General features: G+C 41.4%; 1 protein-coding gene across 2 annotated transcripts in view; it reads left to right on the top strand.

Moving 5' to 3' along the window:
• The window catches only part of WDR7 (WD repeat domain 7), a 586,970-nt gene that overhangs the window by 480,072 nt on the left and 85,748 nt on the right, over window positions 1–21,150 (top strand). For both annotated transcript variants that reach the window (XM_073620215.1, XM_073620224.1), the window contains one exon: window positions 3,322–3,421. In XM_073620215.1, coding sequence (XP_073476316.1) covers window positions 3,322–3,421 — 100 coding nt within the window. The remainder of the gene's footprint in view (window positions 1–3,321; window positions 3,422–21,150) is intronic.

Consider the following 21,150-nt stretch of genomic DNA (forward strand, 5'->3'; position numbering starts at 1 on the left):
TTAGTAACCGGAATGGATAGTCAGCCAAGCCAGAAGTCAGGGATCAATGTAGTGGAACAGCAAGCAGGATCTGGAGCCAGAAGGGATGTGGGCAAAGCAAGTCTTGAACAGGATCGCAGGAGATAGTTTCTGTGATGTTGACCAAGGCGAAAGCAGAGATCCTCTGGACTGGATGGCTTAAGTAGGCAGGACTGATGAGCAGGATCATCAACAGGTGAGTCACTGTGGAGAGATAGGAGCTGGCAATTAGCCAAGGAAAGGAAGGGCTGAGCCCAGCCCTGACACATTCCCAGGATTCCAGAGCGTAGCGGACGGTTCACATCTCCTCCTGATGTAATATAGTTGAAGCCCCTATCTGGGAAATCAGAAAATGATCTCTTGCAGCAGGGCTGCTCCCGCACTGCAGGGTTAGCTGCTTGTTTAGGCTTGGGGAGAGGAGAAGTTCTTCACCGTACCTGAACCTCCATTCCCCTTGCAAATGGAGCTCCCCCACACTCCAACGGTGGACTATCCCTCAGTGTCATCATGTTCAATTCAGGGCTATGGATCCTGCATTAGTTTTGATGATGTCAGGACCATAGACCACTGGAACATAGGGGAGACGACACTACGGGGACAGGTCTAGCAGCATGGAGGATCAGGTAAGTAAATTCATCTTAAAGTGATATTAAATTAAACAAAAAAAAATGTCATACTTGCGCTCAATGCACACTAGCATTTGTTTTAAGCTGAAAAAATGCTGGATAAAAAACGCTGGTAATCACTTTTTGTAGTAGCATTTTAGAAGCGTTTTTTTGCAGTTTCCTTTTTAAAAAAAGGGGGGGGGGGTCAAAAAACACTATTAGGGGCGTTTAGAAGTGTTTTTGCTGGAAAAACGCTCAAAGAAACTCTATTTAGGAGCATTAGCATTTTATTGCCATTTTTGCAGTACATGAAGATAAAAAAAAAAAAAAAAAAAAGCATTTTAGTAGCGTTTAGAAGCAGTTAGGAGCATTCAGCATATTTTTCTGCTGGAAAAAAGCTTCACAAAACTCTACAAAAACATTTTTTTCTGCTCCTAGAAGCTGAAGCTCAAAAAATGCTGATAGCCTAAAGTAGTGTGCATGGACACATAGGATAACACTGCTTAGCTTCTAAAAGCAGGAAAAAAATGATACTAATAACAGTTTCTAGGAGCTTAAAAAAAACACTAGTGTAAATGGAGCCTTAAGTGGTTTTGCACAGAGCAGCCTCAGTCCTCCTCTTCTTGGGTCTCCCACCGGCCTTCCTGGCCCCTCCCTCCTGCTGAGTGCCCCCAGAGTAAGCAGCTTGCAGTGGGGGTCACCCGTGCAGGCTTTCCCCCGAGCCGCGGCACTGCATGTCCATTCACACACACAGCTGCGGCTCGGCACCTCCTCTCTCTCTCTCTCTCTCTCTCTCTCTCTCTCTCTCTCCTTATTGGCTCACTGGCTGTGATTGACAGACATTGAGGAGGGTGAGTCCCCAGAGAGCCAAGGCTCTTGTAAACATCGCTGGAGGAAGATCATGCTTAGATAAGTATTAGGGGGACTTCACTGGAGGTTTTTGCCTTCATGCTTAGAATGTTTGAAGGTTAAAAACCTTCATCCTTTAAGTCCCCTAGACTTACATCAACACTTTTCAGTGTAGGCAGTGCCAGGATAAGGTCATCCAATGACCAGGATAAAGATGCCAAACTGTGCCCCCCCCCAAATTTATGATGTGCAAGCTTAGAGGATCCTACAGTGAGCAGTCATTTGCTTGTCATAATCACTGCCGCTGTCGCTACTCCTTTCAGCCTTGTAACAGAAAGAAGACTCCCCCATCTCTACAGTAAACCATTGTGCCCAGGGCAGCTGTCCCTCCCGCCCGCCCCTTATCCCAGCCCTGAGTGCAGGTGCAGCCCCACTGCAAAGGGTATTTTTTTTTTTTATAAATTTTCCTGGAGTTGAGCTTTAACTTTTTATTTTGTACAAGTGCTTGTTGTCCTCTGCTTGAGGTGTTTGTCAAGGCAAGTGGGAAAAACAAAAAGGCGTTGCACCTCTGCAATACATGCACGTTTTTACGTTTTCCCATCCTTTTTTTTTTTTTTGCTATTTTTAATTACTGCGAGCACAGAAAAATACCTGCAAGTAATACAGAGAGCTTCTAACTTTCTGTTAGAGCTGAAAATACAGCGCCCATGCTATACATACTGAAAATGTAAGTAGTGTTGTCATTCTTGCTAAGTTCCTTTTTACTAAACTACAGCTTTTATCCCCCTCTCCCCATCACTATGTGTGGGAGGTGTCCTGTAGTCCATCAGAGGAGAGCTGGGCAGAGATAGTAGCACTGCTCGTGAGATCAGTAGAGGCAGCGTTGTCATCTCCCTGGAGTTTTGGCAGAACAGGTACATAGTTACATAGTAGGTGATGTTGAAAAAAGTCCAAGTCCAACCTATGTGTGTGATTATATGTCAGTATTACATTGTATATCCCTGTATGTTGCGGTCGTTCAGGTGCTTATCTAATAGTTTATTGAAACTATTGATGCTCCCTCGCTGAGACCACCGCCTGTGGAAGGGAATTCCACATCCTTGCCGCTCTTACAGAATCCTCTATGTAGTTTAAGGTTAAAGACTTTAAAGCACAGTACTTATCTGTGCTTACAATGTTTTTAACCCCTTACATGGAGTCCGTTTAACTCAGGTGTTTGAAGGTCTGCCTAATCATGTGACCACTGTAATTGGCTGTCACAGTGGTCACATGATTGTGAGCTGGTCTAACCAGTTCCCGATCATTAGCACAAACCGAGAGCTGTCTTTGGCTTAGCACTGAAACCTATGCTATCCATAGACTCATATGTGTGTTGGATGGGGATGGTAAAACCCACCTGATTTGTTGCTGCAGTTATATGTTACAATGGTGGCAGGAGGTTATAGAGACAAAATGTTAGAAAATATGAATGTATTGAAGGAGACGCTGCATATTTTTTTTTTTTATTTTGCCCAGACATTTTTTTAGACGTTGAACTCAAGGGTAAGTAGCGAATTACACAGTTGCAGGGTGTATTGACTGTAGTTGACAGTTTGGCTTCATCTTCTCCATGTTGTACTGATGGCAAGATGGCAGTGCCCACTGGGAGAGTGATTGGACTCTGGGGACAGACTGAGGGGAGTGGTTTGACTGATTTTGCACTGGTGACATTTTTCTGAATGGCATAGTTCACATTTGGCAGTGGCTTATGTAAATAATGGCAAAAGGAAATGGTTGTTTTAATGTTACTGTATGATCCAAGCCTGTTGTGTCAGCTTGTATCTCACCAATGTCCTCTGTGTTCCTCCAGGTTCTACATGGTCGGTTACTGTGAGCGGAGCCATAGAATAGCGGTAGGTGGGCGTCATGGCTCAGTGGCCCTGTATGACATACGGACTGGAAAATGTCAGGTAAGTGGCCACAGAGGCCTTTCTTTCCTTACTGAACTCTTTTTAAACAGGACTAGCCAGGCTTTTTTTTCCCCAAGTTCCCTGCATTAATCTGTTAACAGGAATATAGATCTTATCTTTTAATGCATTTGCGTGCTTTTCCAGAATTCACCAGCTTACTTCAATACTTTGTCCCTAAGGCCCCTTTTACACAAAAGATTTGATCAGGTCCACCTATATTTTTGTCAGGCGGACCTGATTCGACCCTCCATCCAGTCCTATGGACTGATGGGTGTAAACAGACTTGTGTCCGTTTTACGCCTGCCTACCTCCAATCCGAACTGGTATGCAAAAAAAGGATGGGATCTGTCCCCTTCCATCTCTAAGTGGATTGGATCAAAGGGAAGTCTGGTTTAAATGGACAGTTTGTTTACTCCCGGCCACCCATAGAGCAGAGCAGCTCGGTCTGTGTCCGCTCTGCATAAACTGGGTGGACACGAACCTGTCATCCACCCGCTGTGCTCTGATCAGTAGGGGATCAGTCAATAGATCCCATGCTGATCTAATTAGAGTCCACCCCATGTAAAAGGAGCCTTACGTGGAACTAGTATGGAAATAATCGCACTACTTTGACTTTCCTGATATGCGTATGTGATCCAGTTTATTAAAACATAAGTCAAGGCAAAATAGAACATTTCACTATGTTTTATTCCTTTAAAGACCCTGTAAGTACAGAAAATACCTTTTGATCTGCCAGAAATGGGCAGACAAAAGCCCAGGCGCCAGGACGCATATTCTAGTCGCCATGGCGACCTGGCGCCTGGGATTTGTCAAGCCCTGGGCTTATCATTCGGTAGTCAACTATCAGAACTATGAAGGATAAATAGCCTCCTTGAAAATAGGAGGTATGCACAAGACAACTCTGAAGTTTTGTTAATGTTATAAGGGTTTGTTTGTTTTTTTGTTTGTTTTTTTGACGTTTTTTGGGGGGTTTTTTTGCACTTTTAATACAGATATAAAATGTTTCCAATGATATATTTAGCACACCAAAAGGGGGCATTTAGAGAAGGTCATTGTTAAGGTTTATATGCATTTTAGTGTACCCAGTGAGTCAGTGTAATAATTAGAGATCACGCTTCATCAAAACAAGGTCAGCAATGGCAATCCACCGTGCATCTCTCAGGAAAAATATCTTGTAAAGTGAACCTGGCTAGATTGATCTAGGGGTGCAGACACTGCCAAATTCTTTTAGGAAGTGCAAGTTTCTGAGCTATGATCCTCAACTTCAGCTTTACTATTTAACAAGTCATTGACTTGGAAAAAGTATATTAAGATGGAACTGCCACTATTGTTTCATGTTATTGAATGAGGATGACATCCTGTAAAATAAATCTGATGTGGTAGTATCTGTTTAGCTGATGGATTTGATTGGAATCTTATCATCTAAAATGTGGGGGCTAAAAAAAATTGTTCAGTGCTGATTTCACTAGAGAGATTCATTTAAATGCTGGAAAATCTGTAATAATGAGTGCTCGCTACACCATCACTTGTTCCAGAAGATGGCTGGCCTGTTGGCGCACAACATGCCCCTTCTTACAAGTTTACTGTTCAGGGATGCCCAGTTAGCCAGCAAAGATGAGTTATACTCGCTGAAGTGGACTCATTGCAGAGATGTTGCCTACTAACAAAACACTCTCCCATGCTTCTCCTGGGCTTGCTCATATGACACAAGGGGTGAGATTTACTAAAACTGGAGAGTGCAAAATCTGGTGCAGCTGTACAGGGTAGCCAATCAGCTTATTCAGTTAAGCTTTGACAATAAAACAAGGAAGCTAAATGGTTTCTATGCAGAGCTGCACCAGATTTTGCATTTTCCAGTTTTAGTAGATCAACCCCAGTGTCACACTGCCAAACCCAGTGGGAACATAGGAAACTAATTCAGTGACCCAAAAAAGACAAAATTTAGGTGCCGCTCAGGTAGAGAGGTAAAGTCCAACTAGACCGCTGTGAGTGCAGGCAGGGACAGGGAACTAGTCCTAGCTCCAAGCTGCAGCAATGTCAAAGCATCACATCATGAAGCAGACCCATGTGCATGAAGTGAGGTAAATGGCAGCCTCAGCCTGGACTCGAGCCAGGCCACACCTCCAACATATTTTGCTCCGCCCCTTGGAGCTTAATCCCCATGATTAAGCTCCTAGGGGCGGAGCGAAATGCGTTGGAGGCTTGGCCTAGCTGGAGTCGGGGCAGAGGCTGCCATTTATCCCACTTCATGCACATGGGTCTGCTTCATGATGTGTGGTTTATGGCTCTTTTCATTTGACAAAGTATTTCAGTGCTGGGCACCAGGTGTATATTTTACCTGCTGCCATTCTCCATACTAGTAGGTTTTAATACCAAACGGTATTAGGTGGTGTTGCTCAATACATTTACTGCTCCCTAGATCTGGACCTATGCCACCCTTTATAATCCCAGGTGCTGCTTGGAACAATAGGAGAACCTGTAGATAAGACCGTTATCTCTTTACAAAGATAAATCCTGCTTTAGAAATTCAGAGAAAAAGTTTGCTTGAATTGTGCTTTGTGTTAAAAAAAAGAAAACTCTCCCAGAAGCAATTCCCTTTGGAAATCTCCCTGGCAGCATTTGCACCAGTTAGCATGTTGCCTCGTTAAAACATTTTGCCTAATGCCATCAAGATCGATATTTTAATGAAGAAAGTAAAGAGACAGAGCTGTTCTGTTCTGCAGGATCAGAGGCCAGGTCATGTGTTGCTGGATAAGAAATTAAAATACTTTGCAAAATGTGCATTCCAGCTAACTGTCATCAGATAATGTGCTCTGTGACTTTTCCCGCTGGATACCTTTTTAATGCAATGAGCTGTATGAAGCTTACTTTGTCAAGAAACCAAAGATTTTTCTTTCTTATCTCTTGAGGGTCACAGGAAGTCTTTTAACCTATGGGTTATATTGCCTCATACAGAAGAATTAGACACTAGGAAACAATAGAAGCCCAGGATAACCCCTCCTATTACCAGCATTCATTCGTTATTTACTAGTGTCCCAGGAGGGGCAATGTCTTTTGTTCTCTTCTGTGTTAAAGACTTAACTATATTTCTGCTAGTGCTTTTCTATTTCCTAATTTTTTTCTTCAAACAAGAATCTTCTGTACATCACTGCTGGAGTTGTCTCTCCTACTGTAGCCATGCGGCACAGTCTTCCTCAGCCTGGCTTTTGGAGTTCTATGTCCAAACCTCGCTGGACTGGATACTGCAGGGAAAGCCTGGAAGTGACAATTGGGCACTAAGTTTTACATAGATTGCTTTTCATATTCTGTTCTGATAAAAAAAAAGTGAACTGTGGAGCAATTTCTACATCCAGAGCCGCTGACGTTTCAAAAGCCGTTCAGAAGACTCAGTTAATGGGTAGGCCAGTTGGGCTGTGCACTAGGAGCTACTAATATACTTAGGTTGCCGGCCAACATTATTTTCTGTTCCCTGTAGCTTATTATTGTACGAACTTCTTGTTCCACCATCTCTCAGATCCTCAGATTATCATCCAAGCTTATGGTCTCAAGGATCGTGTTCCACCCTTTCCTTTCAAGGCGTACTGTACTAGAGCTATGAGCACTTCTTGGTGTTTTTGGCATTATACAACTGCTTCTCAGAGTTGCAAGGCTGCTACTTGGTCTTCTGTTTCCTAGTATTCTGTCGTCAGTTCATGGGGCAGTTGGCAATCGTTTGCTGTGTTTTCCACCCCTCAATTAAACTGCTTTTGATTGTTCTGATTAAAGACTTTCTGTATTATATCATTTATCATTTACTGAATCGGATTGGGCAGAATTTATTGACACCTTTAGTACCTCTGTTATTTCATCAAAAGATAGAATTATTCAACTTAAAAATTTTCACCATTCTCTCCTCACTCCTGCTAGATTACATAAGATGAGTCTACGCCCTGTAGCAACCTGTTTTTGGGGCTGTGGCCAGGTTGCTGATTTCCTACATTGCTTTTGGTCATATCCCATAGTTCATTGGTTTTGGAGGGAAGTGGGTTCCTTTCTCTCCTCTACATTGGGCCTTCCTAATGTCATCAATCCAAAAAATTGTCCCCTGGGAATCTTTGGGGAATTGTCTCTTTACAAATATGCTAAACATTTATTACGTATTTTGTACTTTTACGCTAAAAAGGTACACGTACTGTCTTGGAAAGGGTCAGTTTTCCTGCTATTTCCCAATGGCTAAAACCCATTAATGACTCCCTCCCTTTATATAGACTTACTTTTGAACTACGTAAAAAAAAACTAAATTGTTTGGTAAACTCTGGGGCACATGGCTATCTAGCCCTCTTACTTTAACTTCTCTAGATCCAGGCAATTACCGTAGGATTCGTTTTACTGTTGCCTGTACTCCCCATGCAATTTTGAACTAGAGTACATAACCCTGTTGTGTAATTTTCTACTGTCTATGCACTAATATTTTCTATTCTGTGAGACACTGAGGTCACTTGTTGGATTTTAGACTTTTTTTTTCATTTTGGTCTTTGTGTGTTTTTTTATGTACATTTTTGGAAAACTCAATCTTAAAAAAAAAAAAAAAGAAAACTTTGTCACCCTCAATGGAGGAGAAATAAATTAGGAAATTTGTACCCAATGTAAAATCTTTTTCATTGAGGGACACAGGTCCCACCCCCTGTATGTTTATAATCATGTTCTTTTCTGCATTAAAAGTTGTAAACTGCAAGTCATTGGGTAAGAATAGTTTACTGGGGAATGTTTGTTTTGTTGTGCTTAAACAGAGGGATTAATACTCCTTTAAAATCTTAGACATGTTACATTCATGATGGCGCTAGGGCCTGGCGTTGGGTCACTCATGCACCCAACATTGTATTGTGGGATGGGGGCGGGGAGGAGCTTCCAGGTTTTATTGTCAAAGCTTAATTGAACAGGCTGCAGTTAGAAGCTGATTGGCTACCATTCAAAACTGCACCATATTCTGAGTGCACCAGTTTTAGTAAATCTCCCCTTATTGTCAAGGAATGTATGATAATACACTTAGCTAGCTGTTGCACAGAAAGAACTTAGTGTTTTGGCACACTATGGGTTGGTTTACTAAAACTGAGGAGTGCAAAATCTGGTGCAGCTGTGCATGGTAGCCAATCAGTTTTTAACTTCAGCTTATTCAATTAAGATTTGACAGTATCTTTGCAGAGCGTCACCAGATTCTGCACTCGCCAGTTGTAGTCAATCAACCCCTATGAGTTTTCGTTAATTGTTCCTCTTTAACCATGAAATATGATTAGTTGGTGGCATTGTTGTAGTAGCACATCATTTGGGACTTGAACAGTGTACCTCAAATCCAGTTTTTGATGGCTGTTCTTATTATTTTCAGAACACCTTGGTATACATCTTCAAATTAACCACTTAGCGACTGCCCCACGTACATTTACTGAGGCAACGTGATCACTGTGCGCTAGATCACATATCTGATACGTGATCAGCGTTTTCCGGGTAAGGGGCCCGTGCGTGCCATCTCGGCTGTTCTGTGACTTGTTGCAGGACAAGCTGATCAGCGGGTCCCGGACAATGATTGCCAGGACTCGCTGATCGGCTCCGTCATTCACGGAAAAGAGCTCTGTGTTGTAAAAAAAATCAATAAGATCGCTTAATAAAAGCAGCACACATTACACAATGTTAGGCACACAGTTATCCCCTTAATTGCCCCTAGATGTTAACTCCTTCCCAACCAGTGTCATTAGTACAGTGGCAGTGTTATGGTATTTGCACTGATCACTGTATTAGTGTCACTATTGATGTCAGTGCCAGTTAGTGTCAGATTGCCTCACCACACTATCCCAGTCCCACTATAAGTCACTGATCAATAAATAAAAAAATTCCAGTATATATCCCACAGTTTGTAGACACTATAACTTTAACGCAAACCAATCAATATACACTTACTGGGATTTTTTTTTACCAAAGACATGTATCAGAATACATTTTGGCCTAAATTCATGAAGAACATAGATTTTTTTATTTTTATGTAGTGTTTGTTTTATAGCAGAAAGTAAAAAATATTTTTTTTCGTTTATATAATTAAAGATGATAAAGCCAGCGGTGATCAAATACCACCAAAAGAAAGCTCTATTTGTGTGAATAAAATGTTATATATTTAATTTGCATACAGTGTTTCATAGCCGCTCAATTGCCCGTAGTAGCGGGTGCCGAATAGCAAAAAAACAGCCAGGTCGTGAAGGGGGTAAAACCTTTTCTGGGGGGCAAGTGGTTAAACAATGCCACTACAGTATACACTTGGAGTTCCACCTCTCAGTTAAAATGGGTATATGGAAACAACAGTATACCTAGTAGCAGATAGTTACATTTCAGTTGACTTATTCTGTAATGTTGAAGATGTTTTGCCACCTATCCAAGCATCTTCTTCAGTCCTAGAAGTTCTTTTAGTCCTTCGAAAAATCTACAGTATTACAGAACAAGTGTCATTGATTGTAACGAGCATCTACTAGCTATACCATGACCTGGATAAAAGAGACCCTTCACAGACAGACATATTAGGAACAGTGCTTCACCGGTAGGTCTTCAGTTGAGTGAAAAGATATGGTCCTCTCTTTTTGTTTAATAGGAGGCATGTGGGAACTTATTTATGATAAACCATGAAGGAGCTCTGATCAAATGAGGGAATTCCATATTCCTGGTAAACCCCCAGAGTAAGGCATCCTAATTATTAAAATTTTAATTCCGTAATATGTCTTGGAAACATGACTTTGTGGTGGTCTTTTGGAGCCAGAGAAACACTGGCCACATTTTAAATGACCTGACCTCTGACAGTGGTGTGAATTAACACATGTTCATTATTTTCATCACATACCCATAAAAATCTTTTAAAACCACCTTCTCGTTGTTTTGTGTGCTGCTCAGTGATGAGTGGAGTAGGCCGCCACTTTCTTCCAGAGCCCAAGCAGATGTTTTCTTGTTTGTGCGGCCAGACTGCTGGTGTGTGAGCTATCTGTACATTACAAAGGATCCTGCAATGGTCAGATCACTCTAAACAAGTCACAAATGAAAGTTCTGACATAAAAGATGCTTAGACAATCGTGTGGAGACTTACAGCATTCCGGAGATGCTGTTCTAGTGTCACAAAAGGCTAAGTCTTAGAAAATAGCCGATATAAGCATTGTCCAACGTTGCTAGGACATGCTACAGCATGAGGATGTCACAATAACCCATACAGAAAGATTCTGTAAACACATGTCAAGAGACATCTTAAAAACAAAAACAAAAAAATATCATGAAAGATTTCTTCCTTCCGAAGATGCAAGTTGCCTGGATGTTTGTGGCTTGGGTATTTTGAGTCATAAACTCTGAACAAGTGTACTGATCAGGAGTTCTGATTTACCTTGCTACCTACTTGTCCTGGGGTAGGAGCTCAAGGTTTTAAAATTCAGACATTAAATATAAACAAAGCATATTCCTCTATAATGTGTTCTTGTCTCAATGCAGAGCGCTAAGTGTAATTTCTATCTACTGCTTCATTCCTCCGCTATCAGCGTGAATCACTTCTGATAAGCTCCTAGTGTACATGGAGCCTTCGGATCGAGCATGTGTCCGGAGTGTTGCTTTGCACCAACACCTTTTGCATTAAAGAGTAACACTACTTTTCTTGAGAAAGAAAAACCTTGACTGATCAATGTACATTGCATGGATTTTAACAAACTTTGTTGCAGATTCCTAGCTGTTTCCGCTCTGAAGAGAAAGTTGTTTTGTGTTTTGGATGCTGAATGGGAGTGACTTTCATTGTCGATCAGCTGATGCACTTGCAGTGTTCAAATGATGAAAATTGCAATGTCAGCATCCCTTTCAAATTGATTAACCCTTTCGGAGTATCAACAAAAATCAGGAAATCTGACTTGTATCTTAGCGCAGACATCTAGGAAAATCAGTGAGCCAATCACACAAGCAGGAAATGACATTTCTGGGGATGTTCTATAGACCAAATGTGTACAGAAGGCCTCTGGGTTGCTATATTACATTGAGATTTACATAGCATTATAGATTGCAGATTGAAAAGGAAAGGTGATTTTTAAGAACATGCAATTAAATATGGCCAGTGTAGCAATTGCATATAATACATACAGTGTGTGTATGTGGAGATATATATACATTATCCCACAAAAGTGAGTACACCCCTCACATTTTTGTAAATATTTTATTCTATCTTTTCATGTGAGAACACTGAAGAAATGACACTTTGCTACAATGTAAAGTAGTGAGTGTACAGCTTGTATAACAAGTGTAAATTTGCTGTCCCCTCAAAATAACTCAACACACAGCCATTAATGTCTAAACCCCTGCCAACAAAAGTAAGTACACCCCTAAGTGAAAATGTCCAAATTGGGCCCATAGTGTCAATATTTTGTGTAACCACCATTATTTTCCAGCACTGCCTTAATTAACCCTTTTGGGCATGGAGTTCACCAGAACTTCACAGGTTGGCGCTAGAGTGGATGTTAGAGACCTTGCACTCCTCCACCTCCTGCAGGGAAAGAACAGAAATCCGGATGGTGGCACTCCGATGAAATATAAATTCTTTATTGATATCAATCCATACAGCAAGGATAAAAAAAAACTGCTAACGCGTTTCACACCGTCAAGCCAGGTGCTTACTCATAGCTAGGTTTTAAACTACTGACAATTACATATTTATATACATGTATAGACAAAACCAAAAATTGGCTAAATTGAAAATCGTGTACACCCACTACAGGTGATAGTGATGCTCTCGATTGATGTTAAGGCAAATCAGCTGAGCTTTCCCTCTTTGTGGACATCAGTGACTCCTTGAGGGAAAAGAATAAAGCAATCACACGAAATTTATAAACCTAAATTCTAACGGTAATCAAAACATAACATAATGTAAACATTAACTGGTGAAAAACTTCCCACCTAAAAAGTCATTTAAGAACAAAAATGAAAAGTAAAAACATCAAGGAATGTGGACACATACATGTTCTTTGATAAACTATCTGAGGAACTTTTGACAGGGAACCCTATTCATACCTAATATAAGTATTTCTTAGACATATATAAATATTGATGAAATGTTACTTTCGTGTATAAATACATGAGAGAAAATACCCTTAACGGTTGTTCTCTGTCAATGCTCTTACAGATAGACCCTCACAACACAAAAGAGAAGCTGTCTTCATCTTAAGCCCAGTGTTACCATATAAATATATAATCCCAAGGTACATTCATTAACATTGTGATAACTTTAATTAATATGGATATACATTTTATTTCGTGTGGGCATACAGAGCACATTTCAGAACACATATTTCATTAATTACAATTCAGGGACAGTGAGAGGGAAAAGAGGCTTTTAGTAAAACATAGATATTTAAAAATACAACAAACATTCCCAGATCTTCAAACACTGTGTATTGTCTATCTGTCACAACACCGTGTGGCTGATATTACCGTATGGATAATATTTTTCTGGAATAAACCAAAGACCAGAGCCAAACAAATCCAGTGACAACAATATGCCAACTAAACAACTAATAGATGTTCCTTTCAAGCCACTGTGTTCTCATGAATATCTGAAATCTGAAGTGTCTCGATCTTTGGTGTTAGAAAACAGAAATGTACAATAAAAATGCTACTCATAAAAATGGGAAACATCCACTTTATGATTCATACCTCCCGGCTTTCTGGTGTTAAAAAAGAAAATTCAATACACCTCTCTCCTGCATAACACTCTAAACTTGTCCCCTCCTCTGGCTGGCATAACTGTCTTCTCAACTACCTGAATGCCTAGGCTAGAAATATCCTTCTGGTGTACCGCATTCCAATGCCTAGCTATGTTCATATTATGGTCTTTCTGTATATTATACAGATGAGCATAGAGGCGGTCACGCAATGTACGTGTTGTACGCCCGACATACTGTATATGACATAGTTTGCATGTGATGATGTACACCAGATACCTGGTATTGCAATTGACAAACATGGTTATTTTTTATTCTTTATTAATGGCAGTGGCTTGGACAATATGCCCCTTGAGAACACGGGGACAACAGGAACAACCACTTTTTCCACACCTGAATGTACCTTTAAATTGTAGCCAATGTGTATGAGGTCGCTGGTGTTATTGGCTTGGCGATTAAAGTACCTCCTAGTGTGGAAGCTCTACGGGATACAGTTTTGACACCATGAGCAAGAATTTCTGCATAAATTGGGTCATTAAATAATATCGGTAAATGCTTGGAAACAATGTTCCTATTTTTATTAAATTCCATACTAAACGGTGTAGAAAAAATAGGTGTGGAGGAAAAGGAATTATGCCTATATCTGATTGCCCCCCTATTTGCCCTCTTCCTAATTGAATTTTCCTGTAGCAAATTCTCCCGTGGGGTGCTGTCAGCAATATTAATGGCTTTATTAAGCATAGAATCAGGATAACCCCTCTCTCTAAAATGTGACAACATCGTTTTTGACTCTTGTGTGTACTCTTTGCTACCACTACAGGTACGTTTAAGTCGTAAGAATTGACCTACGGGGATGCCCCTCAAAATGTGCTTTGGATGGCTGGAGTCTGCTCGTAAAAGTGCATTCCCCGCCATAGGTTTCCTAAAAAGACTGGTGATTACCCTATTGCCATCTCCTTTCAGGATAACGTCCAGAAAATCAATTGAAACAGGACTCATATGCCCTGTGAACCTCAAATTTAAATTGACGTTTAGATAGGACGAAAGGTCCTCCAAACTGCCAGTTTCTTCTTAAATTATAAGTATCAGGTCGTCTATATAGCGACCATAAAATAAGGTGTCTTCTCGAAGGGGACTACCACATGCAAAGATGCGGGACCTCTCCCACCATCCCATGTAAAGGTTGGCCAGGGATGGGGAAAAATTGGCTCCCATAGAGGCCCCACATCTCTGCAGGTAGTAGTCCACATCGAACATAAAAAACATTGTGTGTGAGAAGATATTCTCCTCCACCTCTTTTTTGAGGATGCCCTGCAGATGCTCAATGGGGTTTAGGTCTGGAGACATGCCTGGCCAGTCCATCACCTTTAGCCTCAGCTTCTTTAGCAAGGCAGTGGTCATCATGGAGGTGTGTTTGGTGTCGTTATCATGTTGGAATACTGCCCTGCGGCCCAGTCTCTGAATGGGAGGGGATCATGCTCTGCTTCAGTATGTCACAGTACATGTTGGCCCTCATGGTTTCCTTCATTGAACTGTATCTCCCCAGTGCCAGCAGCACTAATGCAGCCCCAGACCATGACACTCCCACCACCAAGCCTGACTGTAGGCAAGACACACTTGTCTTTATACTCCTCACCTGGTTGCCGCCACAAACACTTGACACCATCTGAACCAAATAAGTTTATCTTGCTCTCATCAGACCAGAGGACATGGTTCCAGTAATCCATGTCCTTAGTCTGCTTGTCTTCAGAAAACTGTTTGCAGGCTTTCTTGTGCCCCATCTTTAGAAGAGGCTTTCTTCTGGGACAACAGCCATGCAAACCAATTTGATGGAGTGTGCAGCATATGGCCTGAGCACTGACAGGCTGACCCCCCACTCCTTCAACCTCTGCAGCAATATTGGCAGCACTCATACATCTATTTCCCAAAGACAACCTCTGGATAGGATGCTGAGCACGTGCACTAAATTTTTTTGGTCGACAATGGCGAGGCCTGTTCTGAGTGGAACCTGTCCTGTTAAACCGCTGTATGGTCTTAGCCACCGTGCTGCAGCTCAGTTTCAGGGTCTTGGCAATCTTCTTATAGCCTAGGACATCTTTATGTAGAGCAACAATTCTTTTTCAGATACTCAGTTCTTTGCCATGAGGTGCCATGCTGAACTTCCAGTGACCAGTATGAGAGTGAGAGCGATAACACCAAATTTAACACACCTGCTCCCCATTCACACCTGAGACCTTGTAACACTAATGAGTAACATGACCCCGGGGAGGGAAAATAAGTAATTGGGTCCAATTTGGGCATTTTCACTTAGGGGTGTACTCACTTTTGTTGCCAGAGGTTTAGACATTAATGGCTGTGTGTTGAGTTATTTTGAGGGGACAGCAAATTTACACTGTTATACAAGCTGTACACTCACTACTTTACATTGTAGCAAAGTGCCATTTCTTCAGTATTGTCACATGAAAAGATAGAATACAACATTTACAAAAATGTGAGGGGTGTACTCACTTTTGTGAGATAATGTGTGTGTGTGTGTATATGTATGTATATGTGTGTGTATGTATATATATATATGTATGTGTATATATATATATATATATATATATATATATATATATATATATATATATATATATATATATATATATTGTGAATAGGTTGTCAACATGCTTAAAACTGGACATTTGCAATTTTTTTCAATGAACCATGATAGTTTACATTGGTGTGTTATGTTTCACTGAGAGACATATTGCATTTAGGTGGTGTGGTGCCATTAAAAAAACAAAAAAAATAAAAAAAGTTGGCTTCGGTAAAACATGAACCCTTTAATAATTTTAAAAAATGTAAAAAAAAAAACTGCAGGTCAACAAAAAAATTTAAGGTTACAAGATTTTTATATTGCTAAAACAATGGACTTTCTCAAATTCATGCATTTTCCTGTTCTGAACAATACATGGCAAGTGCAAACTAACCTAGTTTGTTTTCCTGTAATTGGGCCATGTTTTCTCATAATAATGGTAGTAGCTATCGTCTGGGGGGAAAAAAATCCCAGGTCCAAACTGTACATGCTTGCATCTGAAAAAAAAGCAAAAAAAAAACCATAGAGCATGTCTATATACTCAGAGTTATCCATGCACGGAGCGTTTCTAATACGATAGGCATGAGATAAGATGAGTACTTCACGCTGTCTGCCGCGGCAAGGGCAAATGAAGCCAGAGGGAAGATTTCCATTGCAGATTCATTGGCGGATGTGTGTGGCAGTCAGCACTTAACTAGGCTTTTTATCAACACCTCTGACCTCCACTAACCACTTCAGAAAACTGCCTGTAAATATGGGGCATGCTTTGGCGACATGGAGATGCACAACGTGGAAAACATCTATTGATCCAGAGGTTCGGAATACATGTTTTTTTTTTTTTTTTTTCATACTGTAACGCAAAAGGCCAAAATGAGTGTACTTCTAAATAGTTTAGTACATACAGACCTCCATGTGGTACCTGCTTTGATCTTCCTTCTGTACGTACCATGTGTACATGTTCAATGTGCGTTTTCGTTCCATGGTCTACTTGTTATATGGTTTCTTGACATCTGATCAAGCTGTGTTTATTAACAGCCGTTGATTGCATTTTATGTTCAGCATGTAATAGACCATTTTTTACTATTACATTTATTGCATTAAGGGGATCTAGTAAATGTTTACAGATATTAGGTGGTCAATCTTTTAATTTTTTTTTTGCTAGTTAAAAAGCAACCCCAGGCAGCAAATAAAATCAGTCAGTCAATGATCCAGTAGGCATTGCTGCTGTGTGAATGGGTGAAATTTTACTGTGCTTTCTTTTTTTTTATATTGAACTTTGTGCCAGCAATTTAGATTCTGGATTGAGGAGGCTTTTCACAATGATTCTTGGCATGACTTCTGTTATTAGGCCTGTTTTACATGGGCTTCAGCTTGTATAAGAGCAGTGTCAACAGCAAGCTTTTACAAAGCATTTGCCGAGCTTTCAGCAAGCTTTGTTGAAGCTTTTAAAGCATCAACTCCAGTTTGTAAATGTTTAACACAGATCGTAATGGGAGAGTTAATTGCCACTTTAAAGCGGAGCTCCACCCAAAAGGGGAAGTTCAGCTTGTTCGCACCCTTTTTTTTTTACAGACTAGAACTGCTCTTTAAAGAGGAAGTAAACCCTGATGAGGTTTACTTCCTCTTTGTTTCCCTGCAAAGGTAAAGCATAATGGGCTACTCTGCATCGCATAGTAGCCTATTATGTGTCACTTACCTGACACAGGAGCCTGACACCGCTGTCCCCTTTGCTACGGAGCGTCCATCTTCTTTCCGGGTATCGTGGCTCCGGCGCTGTGATTGGCTGGAGCCGCGATGACGTCACTCCCGCGCATGCGCACGGGAGCCGCCACTAACGGCATATCGCTGGTAGCAGCGGCATGCTCAGTGCACCTGCCTGCCGCTGTCTACGGCGCATGCGCTGTAGACAGCGGAGCCTGTCTTTTTGCAAATATCTCCTAAACCGTGTAGGCTTAGGAGATATTTCTTGGACCTACGGGTAAGCCTTAATCTAGGCTTACCTGTAGGTCAAAGTGGTCTGTAAGGGTTTACAACCACTTTAGGCAAGCTGCTAGCAGGCTTTCAACAAGCTTCAAGAAGTGCTGAAGCCTGCTAGCAGTATGTTTGAAATTGCAATCGGCATTCCCCACTAGGATCTGTGTTCATTGTTTACTAACTGGAGCTGAATGGTACTTTAAAAACTTCAACAAAGCTTGCTGAAAGCTCTGCAAGTACTTTGTCAAAGCTTGCTGTTCACACTGTTCTTATACAAGCCAAAATCAATGTGAACCAGGCCTTACTGTCTACTGTGTAAACTCCCTCCATTCACTTTTAATGAGGCTGCAAGGTGACAGAACAGCATGAGTCAACGCATTAAGGCCTGTGCACACCATAAAGAGCATGCTTTGTGTTAAGGCAGCTTGTTCAATTTGCACGGGTCCTCAATGTGCCTCAATGCATGAAAATTTTAACTATTTCTGTCAACACAGAGGGCATTTAAAGTGGTTCTAACGGCTGAAGGTTTTTTTATCTTAATGCATTCTATGCATTAACACCTGTGTGCAGCAGCCAACCCAGCACTTGAGCCCATCTCGATCCAGCGATGTTGCACACGAGAGCTTCGGCTGTCCGGGGAATCTCCTAAATTGGCTGAGACAGCAGCTGCGCCATTGGCTTCCGCTGCTGTCAATCAAAGTCCAAAGTCGGTGAGCCAATGAGGAGAGAGAGGGAGTGGGGCCCAACCACAGCTCCGTGTCTGAATGGACACACAGAGCAATGGCTTGGCTCGGGTGCCCCCATAGCAAGCTTCTTGCTGGGGAGGCACTTGGCAGAAGGGAGGGGCCAGGAGTGCCAGTGAGGGACTCGAAAAGAGGAGGATCGGGGCTGCTCTGTGCAAAATCACTGCACAGTGCATTTAAGAACAACATGTTTGTTATTTTTAAACACAAAAAAAAGCCTTTAGTATCACTTTAAATTTTGAGCGTTGTGCACCATATAAACAGGTGCATTTGTTGTTACTGTATATTGTGACAGTGCGAGGCCTTGCCACAGTGTGAGTTTAGAAAATGGATATGGAAAGGACACAAGATTCTCAAAGTTACTTTTTGAGAAGCTTATTGTGAGCGGAGAAAGCTGTGTTTTAAGTTTTCTATGGGTTTTGTAATCTCGGATCGGAGTCTGGAGCTTGAGGGTTTCAAAGTGTCTTGTGAGGGTTAAAACCTTTTAATCCTGTGTCCAAGACCATGTGTGTGCACAGGTGGGCATGTTTGTTATATGCAAGGCCTGGTCATAGCTTCCATTTGCAGACAGAGCCTTTGTGTGGATAGAAGTGTGTGTGCTCTAGCTAGGAGAGATTAACCGCTCGGGAGACTGTACCCCATGTGGGAGAGATTCCCTTGCCCACAGGAATGGGAGAGCTGGGACAAGTGAGTGAGTCTGCAGAAGACTGTGAGAGTTGAGACAACTAGTGAGTCTAGGGCAGTGATGGCGAACTTTGGCACCCCAGATGTTTTGGAACTACATTTCCCATGATGCTCAACTACACTGCAGAGTGCATGAGCATCATGGGAAACATCTGGGGTGCCGAGGTTCGCCATCACTGGTCTAGGGGATTGGAGGGGCATCTGTAAGTCTCTGGAACCCAGGGTGCCTCAAGACCAGGATTTGGCTCGTGGTGATGTACCGAAGGCTGAGTGAGCCTAAAGAGCCCGTGGTCTGGGAGACCAAAGAGAGCAGCAGTGCTGCTGACAAGAGAGCCAGCTGGCTCGGCATTTTGGGTTACTTGTTTTGCTGGAGCAAATCCCCTGTGTGTGGACAAAACTAACAATTGTGGACTTTTGTCTGTTTAAATAAAAGTGGGCAGCCATGACTTAAAAAATACAGTTGTGGGCTGACGTGGACTCAATAAAAAATTCACCACCACTGAGTCTAATCACCCCATATCACAAAATACATTGGTGTATTCAAGACATACAGGAAACCATTGGCTGATTCCATCATGCCCCACCTATGACTAAAATAACACTTTGAGTGGCCTGAAACCTAAATCTCGTACTATTAAAAAGATTCACATCTCGGCTAATTGGCGAATTTCAATAGTTTTATTGTAGTTTTCAGAAAAGTACAAAAACAAAGGAAACATGCAAATAGCCTGTATGTAATTAGAGCTGCAAGATTCTGGATAAAATGAGAATCGCGATTTTGTTTGCTTAGAATTCACGATTCTTGGCATAACATCATCTTTCACAATTTACAAAAAAATTGGGCTAACTTTTATTTATTTTTATTTAGTGTAAATTGCTTCTGAAAGACCAATGCGCAAATACAGTGTGACATAAAATATTGCAACAACCGCCATTTTATTCTCTGGGGTCTCTGCTAAAATATATATATATATATATATATATATATATGTATATATTGTGAGGGGGTTAGCTCGGCAGCGGGTGTGTGTGACCCCCTGGATGGGTTCACCACACAAAATCAGGCACAGCAGACAATGTTGTAGGTGAAAAAAAAAAACAAAGGTGTGGTTTATTTATGCTATATGCAGTGAAAAATATAACAGCAAAACAAAAAGAAACATGAAAAGAAGTCCTGGTCAGTTTGACCGCTTACTACACACGTAGATTCCCTATCTAACAACTGGGTGCAGCCTTGTGCTGCCCCAGTCCCTATCTCTGTTTTAGAAGTTTGCCACACAGGCGTTAACTCACCGCACAGGACAGATTCCACACTCCCCAGTCTACACAGAACTGGTTCCAGGATGGAGCATCTCCTTAAGCATTCTGGGGTTTTTTGTATAGATCTTAATGAGCCCACTTACTCCAGCTGGGCTCATTAACTCTTCCCCTGCAGGACAGGACTCCCCTAGTGGTATAAGTCAGCATAAAGCCTGAACCTAGGGCATACATATTTTCCATCCTGGATGCAACCAGGTGATTTTTCCTGCCTGCTGTCACAATATATATAAATAAATATATATATATATATATATATATATATATATATATATATATATATATATATATATATATATATAAAATGTTTGGGGGTTCTAAGTAATTTTCTAGCAAAAAATACAGATTTTAACTTGTAAGCAACAAGTGTCAGAAATAGCCTGGCCTGGTCTTAAAGGCACCATGGCGTTCTATTTTGCGCTAAGATAAAAAAACTTTGTATCATTTGGTTCTTTTATATCAAAGGGATGAACTTCGGTCTGTAAATGAGGTCAGTTTAACCACTTAGGATCCATTCACACCATGTCGTTCCGTTTTTCTGCCCACGATGCGGAAGCGCCGCAAATCGGGGTACGCCCTTGCGATCCCCACTATTTTGAATGGCACCAAATTGCGGTGCGATATGATTTGCAGTGCCATGATTGCCTCCCAATGAATCACGTTTAACTCACTGTAAAACCACGCAAACAAAATCAGCCCAAAAGAAGTTCTCGTGTTTTTACCGTGATTTGCCGGGTG

Source organism: Aquarana catesbeiana, linkage group LG01, assembly GCF_042186555.1.
Source record: "Aquarana catesbeiana isolate 2022-GZ linkage group LG01, ASM4218655v1, whole genome shotgun sequence".
In the NCBI taxonomy this organism is placed as follows: Eukaryota; Metazoa; Chordata; class Amphibia; order Anura; family Ranidae; genus Aquarana; species Aquarana catesbeiana.